The sequence below is a fragment of the Anarrhichthys ocellatus genome, unplaced genomic scaffold (assembly GCF_004355925.1).
Source record: "Anarrhichthys ocellatus isolate YVR2014 unplaced genomic scaffold, GSC_Weel_1.0 scaffold4, whole genome shotgun sequence".
Taxonomy (NCBI): domain Eukaryota; kingdom Metazoa; phylum Chordata; class Actinopteri; order Perciformes; family Anarhichadidae; genus Anarrhichthys; species Anarrhichthys ocellatus.
Genome location: NW_022280034.1, coordinates 1,106,005 through 1,119,508, shown reverse-complemented (window position 1 = coordinate 1,119,508; position 13,504 = coordinate 1,106,005). Strand labels below are relative to the sequence as shown.

The 13,504-nt window shown below is 41.2% G+C and overlaps 2 protein-coding genes across 2 annotated transcripts in view; both read left to right on the top strand.

Annotated features, from left to right (window-relative positions):
- The first annotated feature begins 265 nt into the window (after window positions 1–265).
- kcnj16a (potassium inwardly rectifying channel subfamily J member 16a) lies at window positions 266–8,893 on the top strand. The gene is made up of 2 exons (XM_031843871.1): window positions 266–354; window positions 6,064–8,893. Exon 2 carries the CDS (start codon window positions 6,074–6,076, stop codon window positions 7,358–7,360), a length of 1,287 nt encoding a protein of 428 aa, XP_031699731.1. The 5' UTR covers window positions 266–354; window positions 6,064–6,073; the 3' UTR covers window positions 7,361–8,893.
- Window positions 8,894–12,670: 3,777 nt separating this feature from the next.
- Window positions 12,671–13,504, top strand: part of kcnj2a (potassium inwardly rectifying channel subfamily J member 2a) — a 5,300-nt gene continuing 4,466 nt past the window's right edge. Inside the window, exon 1 of the mRNA XM_031844149.1 lies at window positions 12,671–12,814. The gene's annotated coding sequence lies outside the window, so the exon portion shown is untranslated. The remainder of the gene's footprint in view (window positions 12,815–13,504) is intronic.

The following is a 13,504-nucleotide window of genomic DNA, read 5'->3' as shown; positions in this document are numbered from 1 at the left end:
GAAAACATCTACTGCACAACTGAATGGTGAAAACTAAAGTTTCCAATCACAAAGCACTGAGTGCCATCATGTACCAAAGCCCCATAAACACCTGCATTTACGTCCACTCACCCACAACACACACTCACTCATATCCACACTGAGCTGCTCAGAGAAACACTCGCTCACCTGTCCGTCTGACACCATGTGATGCTGAAGGGAGGCGTTAATCTTTACTTTTTTGCAGAGACGAGTGGGCCGGCTCATTCCAGCAGGTGACTGTTGAGCTACTGTGCAGCTCCTCGGAGAGCTTTTTCCACTCAGGTGCAGACATTCCTGCGACTGGTTCAGCATTTATTTCCGACAAAAAAAAAGGTAGGAATCCATCTGTGACATCTATTGTTTGTTAGACTGTCGAATTAAATGTCAAATCTGACCAGAAAAGGGATATAAAACCTAAATATATAAGTATGTGTGTATGTAATATCAACTGTATGAGACATTGTGGAATTATTCAAATATTTAGATACTAAAAACCTGCTCAATATATTTTAAATGCACTGGAATATAATTTCATGTTCTTAAAAATACTGCCTGAATAAATAATAAACCTCGGTGGCCGCCTCACCAAAAGCAAACTGTACATTCAAATAACTAGTTGCTGGTTGTTTGAAGGCGTCATGCTGAGCTGAAACAAACAGGAGCAAGTGAAGGTGGTGGTCAGCGGAACAATCGGTAATCTGAGCCGCAGCATTTAAGAGCAGTAATCCAACGCCTGAATGGTTAACAAACAAAACAAGATCTGGTCAAGGTGATAAGTAATGTTTGCAATCATGTTACACAATGAAATCTGATCAAATTCAGAGTCATGCCAGAGAACAAAGGTTAATATCGCCTGTATAGAAAGCAATTACTGGCAGATTTTGCATGCGATTATGTCCGATATAATTAGATCTATAAAACCGTGTTGTGTAAAGAAGATGTGACATCACTGCTGACACAACAGGACTGATTCTGTTTCATAAATATGAGATTATTGATCTTTTAAACAGTGAATGACGCAATCATGCATGTTGGTCTTAAAAGAAAAATCTTACAGAGTGTAGTCACAAAGAGAAGTCAGAAACAGGAAACAGTTCTAGATCAACAAACGGTGCATTTAAACTCAGTGACGCGTGTCTAAAAACTAAAATGAACCCTGTAGACAGGAGAGGTGTGGAGAAGCAGAGCTCAACACTATCGTTTCAAAGCATCAGCTTTTGTTTACCGACATTGAAAATACAGTTTTTAGTTTTAATTAATAGTCATTTTTAGTTGCCTCATATTTTGAGGGATTAACATACCACTAATATAACAAATATTTCAAATATATTGAATTTGGGGAGCATGTTTTTCTGTTTTTCTTTGCTATTTATTATGTTAAAAAGAGGTCAAACATTGGTAGCCTGGAATAACAACCTGGAAACTCATACTGTGTGACCAGAACGGTACAATTAACTGTCATGACGTGAACACAAACAGGTTGAAGTTGTTAGATAAAAACACGGAAAACTTCCAGACCGGTCAACACCGTAGTAGAGACCTGTCAATCACCGTGTAGCCCCGCCCTAAAGCATCCCCTGCTTTATGGTCTGTTTGACTCTAAATGGACCATAATGTACTAAATGAACATCATGCTGTATTGAAGAAGACTTGAAACTAGAGATTGAGACCATAAACTCATGTTTACAATGTTTACTGAGGTAATAAATCAAGAGAGAAGTAGAGTCATTTTCTCATAGACTTCTATACAACCAGAGGAGTCGCCCCCTGGTGGACACTAGAGAGAATGCAGCTTTAACACATGAAGCATCGGCTTCACTCTTCAGAATCAGAAGTGCAGCCTGTACTGAATGCACAGTAGATTTCTCTGTCTGAGGGGTTAAATCCTGCATCTGGTTTCAAGTTCTTCGTCCTTAAAAGCAACATCAAGCTATTTCTGATGAAGCAAACTAAAACTAAACACGTTGGTGCTCTGGTCCACTTGGCACTTTGAAGTTTGGATAAACCATTAAAATCCTGACTCGATCATGTAGAAACATCTCAGCAAGTCTCAGCCCTCTGGCCTTTAAACAGCATCAGGAGAACTTCCAGCACAGATCAATGTCAACAGACTAGAAATATTCCTGAAACAAGTGGAGTCTCAACGCGGCTGCCAAACGCTTCACTTGACAAGCGAGCGAGAGGTTTAAGTGACTTGTTACGATGGAAGTATTTTTGCAGCGTTGAGGTTTTTGAAGGTCATTAGAGGTGGTAGAAAGCTCCGGGGCAGAGCTAAGACTAGCCACCCGTGGAGACGGTTCTGTCCCAGTGAACCACAGATGGGTGGCACAATGTCATTGGCAGTAAGTGAGCATGTAATGGAGTTGTAAGTGCCCCGAGCGGGAGAGGAAACAAGCCAATTGCCTAAGTTGTTTCCAGTTCATCCCTCGATTGTCAGCAGGGGATGACGGGCCGACTTCAGAACACAAACGTTGCTCTTGTTATTGTGAAAATAACAATAATTCAAACCTCAAAAAAAAATATCAAGTATCGTCGCTTTGTTCAGGGAAAGTGCAGTGGAAACTTTATGCCAAAGGTCAGGATGTGTTGTGGTTGTAAGAGGTTGTTCTTTGTGAACGTCTTGTTTTGTACACAGAGCCGCTTGTTTCAGGTCATAAGCCTCCACGACTGGGCTGAGTGACTGTGGAGAAAACAGCTCAACCTAGTGGGTCAACACAACACAGAGAACATCAGGGCTCAGTGCGTAGAACCACAGCACACTCAAAAATACTAATAACTTCATTAGCACAGCTTTTTTTAATGCTCAGCTTTAAGACTCCACGTATTACAGTAGAATACAGTTTATATTTAGCCGACTGCAAGTGGTGGAAATTCCTCCTCAGAATCTTGAACCATTTAAAAAACATTCAGTGTTGATTAAAACTCTTTTCATGGCCCGGTACTCCAGATGCTATTATGGTCTAAATCACTCCGACAACAGTTACATCATGTTAAAAAATGTAGAATTAATAGTGGATTAAATGGTGTCTTGAGTTTATTAACTGACCACATGCAACAAGATTAACTTTTATGCCTGTGTTTACTTCAAGAGCTCAGACTTCATTTATTTACTCATGTATTTTAATTTCTTTGTTAGTGTCCTTATTATGTCCCGTTAAATGACTGTATGAACAGTAGCTTCATCACTGAATTATGAAAAAACGTGTACATATTTACTTTATTTTGCATTTAATTGTATTATAGTAAAGGAAAAAAAAATGATAAGAAATTCCATGATCTAGTAATTCAGGGTATTCTATGTTTCCATCGTCATATTATATGTATTGGTAAAAAAAAAAAAAGGTCATTTTTATGATCAATTAATCAGCCGATTATTTTCTCAATAACCAAATGAGCTGCTTGGTTTATAAAATGTTGTAACATTTAAAAAATGACCCACACAATTCTCTGAAGTCCAAATTGGAAAAAGATATTAAAGATGCAGTGTGTAGGATCTGAAGCCCTCTAGGGGGGAGGTTGCAGATTGCAACCAACTGAAACTACGGTGGCACAAAAACGCAAAGGATTCTCTCTAGAGACATTGATTGGTTTGTCCGTTCTGGGCTACTGTAGAAACATGGCAATACCACGTTCACCATGAGGGTGACTTTTGTAGTTTTGAGTGGAGCCAGAGGAAAAGCCGGAGGATCAACAAAGTCATTAGGATTCATCCTCTGAGGATCAATGTTACGGCAATTCATCCGGTAGCTGTTAAGATACTTCAGTCTGGACCAAAGTGTTGCACCAAAAGGAAAATGACTTTAACAACTGATCAATACTGAAAATAGTTGCGAAATTGTTTTCTCACTGCAGCTCTGGTAAATAACCAAATGTATACAACCATTCAAAGTTAGGAAAACGATACAAAAATGCTAAAAACACGCCTGGGAATATTATATGTCATGAGCTTTCATTGTGAAAGGTAAGAGAGGAAGGAGTGGTCTGTGCTGCCTTTGTCAATGTTGAAAGGAGTAATAAAGTTGCCATCTTGGTTTCGGACAACGGAGCCTCCGTGTTGTTTTATAAATAAAGGTGTAACTTATCCCATTCAGGCTGAACCCGATTGGTTGATGCATTTATTTGCGGTACGAAAGCATAGAAAAATGAAATTTGTCCCGCAAAAAAATTATATTTCTTTTTGAAAAAAAACATTCGTAAAAACATCTTGACAAGCGAATGAAAAAGAACGCTCCTGGTTTGTAAAGGCCTTACAGCAGCAACCTTCTGATGCTAGTGCTACTGAGCACATGAAGATAACTGCATGTCTTTGCACTTTGTAATCTTCTACAAACTGATTTCTGCAGGTCAGAAAGAAGCTCCACTTCCGACCGACAACATACGAATGCTACACTCTCTCAGCATCTTTTGGTTTTTCTCCGTCCGCCCATGTCGGGGCAGTTAGGAAGGCATTATGGGAAAGCTAATAGGAGGTTATTTCTATGACCTCATGAGCTCCACAGTCTGGCAGCGTGGACGTCAGCTGCAGCCAGGAGAAAGTGGAGTCTGTGACCGGAGCCCGGTTCACTCAGTCAGATAGCGGTGATTTGTTTTGGGCGTATAGAGGATGCTCTCAGTGGTTTGGCTGTGATTGATCCTTCCTCTGCCCGTGATCCCACCGTGACACTATTCCAGTTTCCAAATTCCAAATTCCAAATTCCACATTTGCTTTTTGTTTTTTCCCCCTGCTAACTTAGACCAGTTCAGTCCTGTGGTGCTTCCTATACCGGCCCTCTGACAGTTCTCTGACCTCCACCCAGAAAAAACAAAAGAATGAGGTCTTGGGCCATTTCTTTGGACAACAGCAAACCTTTGTGTGTTTACAGAGAGTGTAGCGTAACTTATCCGACTGTGGCACGGCAACCGACCCCTGGTCACTAAACAGACTTAGTTTAAATACAATGAAAGTGCGACATCTGTCTGTACCTGCACTGTTTGACGTATTATGAAATGCTTTCAAGTCCTACATAGTAGAATCCATACTTTTAATATGCTTATGCCATTGTGGCCTTTGCCCAAAGGGAATTTTGTATCCATCAGCAGAGAGGAGATATTTCTGAAACTGTTACAGGTATGAGCCACGTCGTAGGCGTCCTTGATTTATTATACAATAATAACGTGTTGTATCTCCAAGCAACTGCCCCATTGTGATTAAATGTGTTGACGCAGCACAAAGAAGCAGGAAAAAGAAAACCATACACGGTAGACATTGCTGTTCAGAAAATAGATCTCCAGATTAATCAAAGCTCAGCCTAAAGAAAACTAAGTGGGAGACAAAAGATGAAAGAAACCGTGAATAAAAGTAAAAATCTAAAACTTAAAACAAGCAACACAATGATGACTGTTCTGGTATTCAAAGTATTGCTCATGATGTATTGATATTAGATGCTACAGGAGGGAGAGCAGGAGGTTAGAGATTTCCAGCAATCAGCCAATGTTTCTGATACACGGAAGACTCCGCTGCTCGTTGTTTCCTCCATAAATAGTGTCCGGAAAAAAAGAAAGAGTCGGAAAATGGAAAAGACGGGGGTTTAGGTGAAAGTCTGTTTTCTGTATCAGAGCAACAGGGAAAGCCCTTTGGGAGTCTTCTAGATGATCTTTGTAGACGTTGCAGTTACACTAACAGCACACAGATCTGAAAATTCACTTTGTTTAGGTTGCATTCTCCATCTTTGGTGGTTAATGCCTTTGCATCGCTTGACAAGCTTTAGCACTCCGCCGTACTTTTGTTGCCGAAATGTGTGTGCGCACTTATGTACGTCATCATTGTTTACAAACCATGAAAGGGTCTATAGGGTCTTCATATGTTGTCTAATTATCAAACTATACGTTGAGGTTATTTCTTTGTGGACACTTATAAACACAATGTGTAGAACTTAAAGATGTCCTACACTGGCGCCCTCTACTGATAGTATTAAAAACACTTTAGTGTGAAGTCGAAATTGCCTGATATTTACCACACTGGTGAATGAAACTTCTAAATGTTCTTTGTCATCTTTCCTACAGACTCGGGAAGATGCATAAACAATATACATCCGTGAGCCCCGCCGATGCCATCACTGTGAAGAATGAGAATGGACCTCAACCAAAGAAATACCGCTACGTACGCAAAGAGGGCAGCTGTAACGTGGTGTTTCGCCATGTTCCCGAGGAGTGGCTGCTGTTTGTGACGGATATCTTCACCACCTTGGTGGAGATTAGGTGGAGGGTGATGTTCCTGATCTTCGCCCTGTCTTACATCCTGTCTTGGCTTTTCTTCGGGATCCTCTACTGGGTCATCGCGCTTGCTCACGGTGACACCAGAAACATCACGAGTGAACCCTGCATGTACCAGGTGCGCAGCTTCACGGCTGCTTTCCTCTTCTCGCTCGAAACCCAAACGACCATCGGCTACGGTTACAGAGGGATGTCCGAGAACTGCATGATCGCCATCATCATCGTCACCATACAAGACGTCATCAGCTGCTTCATTGACACGTTCGTCATCGGAATCGTCGTCGCCAAAATGGCCTCGGCCAGGAAGAGGGCGCAGACGGTGGGCTTCAGCAACTGCGCCGTCATCAATCTTCACGATAGTTACTTGTGTCTTTCCTGGAGAGTCGGGGACTTCCGCCGGCACCACCTGGTGGAGGGGACGGCTCGCGCTCAGATCGTCCGCTCCACGGTGCACGCAACAGGGAAAATGGACGTGACGTACGAAGATCTGCTAATCCAGCAGAGTGACGTCATCCTGGTCACGCCTACCACCATCTTCCACAGGATCGAACCCGGCAGCCCACTGTACAACATGAGCTTGGTAGATCTACGGAAAGAAGACTTTGAGCTGGTGGTGTCTTTCACCTACACGGACGACTCCTCCGGTATGCTGCATCAGACTCGCACCTCGTACACCCCGGCAGAAATCCTCTGGGGTCAGCTGTTCCAGGAGATGATCCGGGTCAGCAAGAGGCACTACAGGGTGGATTACACCTTGTTCAATCACACCGCCAAGGTGCTGGTGCCCGAGGTCAGCGCTGAGGAGTACGAACACAAGAAGCAGTGGCGGCCCTCACCCCGGCATTCCCCGCGACATTCACCCAGATCTTCCCCGCGACATTCACCCAGATCTTCCCCGCGTAATTCACCCAGATCTCCAAGATCACTGCAGCGAAACCATCTTGAAAAGCTTCTGAAACCCCCAACGGTAACTGTGGAACTTGTGAACGACCGTCGCCCTGAACCAACCGTTTCAACATCTCAAGCAGACAATCAACATCAAGACAGATTGACTCTGCCAAATGACCTCACAAGTATAGAAATATAAAAGCAGAACCATGATGTTTGAGGCCGCCATTTATTAAGACACTGTGTTAATTGTCCATTTTTTCAAAGAAGCGACTGCTAAAGAGGAATATTGAGGATGCTACTGAATCTCATTTACTGTAAGGATGAAAAAAGGGTTTCTGTTTCTTAGCATGTGATCTTATTAAAGTAACACTTCAGCAAAAAAAATCTGTCTTTTGAGTATCAAAGACTGAAACCTTGAAGGCTTGAAAGATGGCGCCTGGCCCATTCATTCCAATGAGAGCGGCTCATCCAGCACGTAGCCGGGGTTTTCAAAACAGTAGAGGCTTTACACTATGTGTAGCCAGCTAGCAAGAGGGCTACCAAAAAGTAGCCTACCAATGACTTGCGCTGTCTTGTGACCATTGCCTTGCAGATCATAGCGGCCCCTCGAATGTCTCCTGAGGCGACATTAAAAAGCGCCAACTTCTTGTGCTAAAGACGGAAGGATTGGCAAAAGTTTTACAAACATTAAACTGTGATGTCTAAGAGTCCACACTCACACCAGTGACTCCATGAGGTTTTAACACGCTCACAATGACAATGCTAGCATGTTTATGTTTAGCAGATATATTGTTTACCATGTTCGCCATCTTAGTTTGGCTTGTTAGCGTGCTAACATCAACGAATTAACATTAAAAATGAAGCACAGCTGAGGCTGATGGGAATGTCATTAATTTGCAGGTATTTAGTGAGAAACTGAAGTATTGAAAAAAAAGTATACATTTACAAAGTTACGGCGCTGTTAACCTCATGGTGGAGCTAAAAGAGTGTCGGGGCATCACCGAAGCCAGTCGAATTCCTCCTCTGGAGACCATGAATGTCTGTAAACACTTCCAATCCATCCAATAGTTGTTGAGATATTTCAGCATGAAACCAAAGCGATTCACAACACGTATAACAAAGAATATTAATTTAGCATATTCTTTTTACAGACACTTAAACAGACTTTAATAATATCGATCTGTGGGGAAAATGCTGAGTACTGGGCTGCAGTACTGCAGTTGGCCTCTGGGACATATCGACTCACCGCCGCGCATAACCAGCTCTACTCTTTCATCGGTCAGGAGAACTTTGTTTAGTGACGTGCCTGATGGTGAAGATCCACCAAATCCGGCCAACATACAGAAAGACGTGACAGAACCCCAAATGGTCCACTTTGCTCCGGCAGGTGGGCCAGGCTTCGTTCTGGCTCAACTGTTTAAACAATGGCGGACGGGTGACAAAGCTTCTCATTGTACAGCTAAACAGTACATTAAAATATGTTTCTGAAATCATTTGAAGCGAGAAATAGGGCCATGCAGTAACAGACTATTGATATATTTTTAATCAGCGCTGCCAAGTTTGACTGTTTGATCCGAGTTTGGACGGACTTGATTTGCATGAAGTTGAGTCATGATTGTGCAAATTTAGAAACGGCAAATGGTCAGTCAACTCGCCATGTCGTATCCATGGTGCAAAAGGTGCGGCCGGCTCTCTTGCTCTCCATAGAAATGAATGGAAACCGTCTCCTACATACGTCAACAGATTCGGTCAGACGGGCGAGTGATGGGGAGGGATGCCGACAAGCCAAGGTTGTGTGTGAGGATATGAACAAATGCATTTAACCATATTTTGGTGAAAACACAAGTGTTAAGGATAAACTAAGCATACGAATGGACAGAAGAGACGTGTTATTATGGTCTGAGACGTTTATACGGATATTTTGAGCGATGAAAGTACAAACTTTTACAGCCACCTTTCAAGCCTCCAGGTACTCAGGACTTGACACACAGCATATAAATACTTGGTGGAGTGACACCGTGACATCGGAATACAAAACCTATAATAAACAGAGGCTCGCTATTTGAAATATAGATACGGTTTAATGAATGCTGTCTTTAAAGGGCTATTATAATATTCAGATTAAGGTGATTGTGGATTTAAGGGTGAGCAATGAAATACAAGATGTATTTAAGTGGGTGAACGTAATGTTTCTTTTACTTTGTATAGTACTTGTTGGGGAAATTGTTTTATTAACTGCTGTTTCCAAATTCAAAAATGAACTTTAAATCTCGATCTTTAAGCCAACATGGATGACAAAGTCCTTAAAATCTGAGGAAGATCATGTAATACAATCAGAAGTTACTAAATGGACCTGGTGGGATTTTCTTGTCAACTGTTTATAGTATTTTTTGAGTGCAAAAACAAAGAGTTGTGTTGTACTTGTTTAAAAATAAGGTTTCTACATGTTCTCCTTCATGTTACGTGACTTTGACTCACTATCTCTAAAGTTTAACGTTTGTAAAAAGGGGAAATATATCGACAATATATACCGATATAGTGATACGAGACGAGATATCATCTTAGGTTTTGGTATGGTGATATGGCATAAGTGTGTTTTTTGATGGTTTAAAGGCTGCATTAAAGTAAAGTGATGCAATTTTCTGAACTTACCCGACTGTTGTAGCTGTTCTATTATTAACCTTTACTTAGAATAAAGCACCAATAGTCAACCTTACAATATTGTCGCAATATCGATAGAGGTATTTGGTGAAAAAGATATTGCGTTATGGCCCAGTTCTAGTTGTAAATAAACTGAAGCCTTAGCGGCAACTAACATACTTTATTGTGAGTAAAATCAGTTTATGTGACAAACGTGTAAATGTAAAGTTGTCTTAATATTTGTGGTGGAGGATTCCCATTTGTTTAGTAATTACCAAGAGGTAGTTCACACATGAATGAAGCTGGTTTATTGACTTAGACTTTTGTAAATGACAAATAATATTTACCTCGAATATCTTATGAACAAAAGAATATAAAGATCTGTTGTAACAAATTGACCAAATGTATTTCTAATGTTGTTCTTTTTGCATCAGTTAGCAGATTTGACAGAACATTAGAACAATATTGCTCATAAGACAATTCCAATGTCAATAAAGTGACGTTTAAATGTCTGGTTTGGGTCTTGACGTCCTGCGTCTGTCCCGAGGTGGATCAGAGGTGGATCCTGGTTCTCGTCGAAGAACAAAAGCTCGGATTGGGACGGTCACTTTGATATCAGGTAACCAGACGGATAAAAGTAACCAGAGGCTTCTTTAGAACGTGCTGCTTTGATTTGCATGTGTAATCCAGTTAAAACATCAAAAATAGACAATCAGAAGCTCCTGATGTTATTCAGGCCCCAGACCAGGACAGGACTATTCACCGACTCTGACCAGCACACAGACTCATTATGGCTTTTTTAAAAAGGTGAGTGTAGTCGATTCCAACAGAACCTGGATCTTGTTGTTCTGTAGTCTTGTATGGCAAAGTAAGAGGTGCTTCCTGTGTTCTAAACCATGTAACGGACCCCCGTCGACCTCCCTCACGGTTCTGTACGCATGAGAAGCTCAGATTAATTACAGTTTAACGTTAACCATCACAGTGTGAAATAAAGTTTTACTGACGATGGTTCTCCTCCAATATTCAGTAAAATATGTTTTTCTTGTCTCTGATCTCTGATAATGTTCATTACATACAGTACATTGCAAACAAAAATATGCTTTAAAAATGGTACTAAAACATACTGGAATCACTTCACCTCATATTTTAACAAGAAAAAAACGATTCTTTGTTGCATCACCTATCTTTTAGTGTGAACATAGTTTGAAGTAAAACATTCAAACAATCTTATAAAAGGTCATAAATAACAAGGTCTCCATGCACGAATAAAGGATAAATAAAAAAATAGCATCGTGTGAGTCCTTTCTTTCTTACATGATAATTCCAGTATTTTTCACATGATAGCGAGTTATTACAAGATTATCCCGCTTATAGATCGTCTCGAACACGGATGCATGTTACGCACACTCGTAGACGCAGCCACACACGCAGCTCTGGAAGGTTCTGTCAGCAATATATAAATATCATTAATGAATCAATTAATTGTTAGAAACAAATGTTTTGGGGTGCACGTTTTGCTGTTCCTTGTTCACAATGTAACATTATCAGAGACTAGAAAGCATAAAGCAACAAACAACATGACTGAGGACAACAGATGATGCATTCAACAGCCGGATAATAAACTCATTTGTGCTACAATGTAGAAAATGTCCTATCGTTTTCATCTTAAAATGATGATATCTTTACAGCTGTTACATAATAGTTTACATATTTCATCAGAATCATGAGCTCAGATTCAGAGCTGTGTGTGTGTGTGTGTGTGTGTGTGTGTGTGTGTGTGTGTGTGTGTGCATGCGTGCGTGTGGTTAATTCCAGTCTCCAGCTCTCCACCTTGTGGTCCAGCACTGGCTGCTGCATGCATCGCTCTCTTTACTGCTGGAAATTGGGCATGGAAAGCAAACACACACACACACACACACACACACACACACACACACAGTTCAGTGACACAGGTGGTTTGGGCTAAATATGTATGTGCTGCTATAAATAACTACAAATGAAAAATGAAAAAAATAGAAAACAAGCAGTTCAAAAGCTTTTAAAAAAGCTAAAAACCAAACATGTATTTGCGGGTTAATGCGAAGCAGGACGATTGATTTAGTCAACGGCTTTAAGACGACACGGCCTGACCTGGAATTATAGGGCAACAGATGCATAGTCTAAACATCCACAGCAACTTGATAGCTCAGTGGAGAAAGACAGTCATATCAGGCATGTTGGCCTTTATTGAGTGACTCATTCTTTCCGACAGAACACATTTTCCATGCTCACATTAAAAAATAAGATCTATAAACACCAAGGATATCGCACAATATACATGTATATATATACATATATATGAGGGAGATGTGTTCACTGTCAGCAGCAGGTGGTAACAAAGACACCGGTCAGATTCATTGGAGGGTTTTAATGAGAGATTTTTGGGAAAAAAATCTTTTAATTTTGTCTTTGGGTAAAAGTTGCACGTTTCAGTCTGTGTGCTTATTGTAAAGCTAAAAAACTAAATCTGTAACCTGTATGTGATATAAAGAATTACTGACATTAATCAGATTTAAGCTCTACATTTATCATTTTCTGATATGTATTTGTGTTTATATTTCCCTCCCTCCTCTCTTTCTATTGAACTCCTGATTGAGATGAAAGTGGCGTCGCTCAATTAGTGCCAAATTGCTCTCCGTGATTTCCATGTTGGGTTCTGGACGCTCCGGTCAAACACAAAAAAAACGGTCTCCTCGGTGTGCGCGCGCTCCCCTCCTCTCTCCATTGGCCAGGGCGCGCGGAGCGAGGAGGCGGGGCCGAGCCCCGGTGCCTGCCGTTTAAAAACGCTTTGGGGGAACTCATCGCGAAGCACATTATCGAGACCGGTCCTCCAGAGATGTGAGGAGAGTTTCGCACTTGATATTGTTTGGTCCAAAACAAAAACAAGAAGCGCGCGGGAAACGACGCCGAGGATCGCGTCTGGATTATATTTCACCGAGCTGAACTCATCCGGTCCACAAATGAGAAAAAGGTAGAAACACGAGTATTTTGTGCTTTAATGCAAGTGTTTAACAGCTGTTATCTTCTGGCAAACATGTTCATGCTGTGATGGGTTCTTTTATTCTGTTTTTACGCACGAACTCTGCCGTCAAAGGTTCCACTTTATCCGGTCCCGATTCTTCTCGCTTCTTTTATACACGTTTGAACAGAAGTTCTTAGTTCTGCGGACAGACGTGTGTGCGTGTGTGTGTGTGTGTGTGCGTGCGTGGAGGATTGAACCAGCAGTCGGTTCCCTTTCTGACCCGCACCTGTTAACATTTGTCGCTGGCATTTGTTGCATTCCGAGAGCGGCTCTGCCTCCAACACTTAGATATACTGTCTAATAATACTGCTTAGACATGCAGGAATAAATATGTAACAATGACTATTTGAATTATGATTATAGTGTTTATTATTTAGGGAGTTTCTGTCTACCTCTGTCTTAGTTTTTACTGCTCATTTTGAAATAAAAATAAAAGATTTGGTTGCATAAAATGAGTCTGTTTTTAACCCCGTTAATGGAGGTGTTTACATTTCATCTTAAAGACGGATTGCTTAGCAAGGCATCATCCTCAGTGGTTCGGATCATTTGTGCATCATCTGATCATTTGAGTTGTTTTGGAACTAAATACAAATGTGTGTGTGTGTGTGTGTGTGTGTGTGTGTGTGTGTGTGTGTGTGT

Coding starts and splice junctions, on each gene's coding strand:
- kcnj16a (XM_031843871.1), top strand. CDS start 6,074: ATGCATAAACAATATACATCCGTGAGCCCCGCCGATGCCATCACTGTG.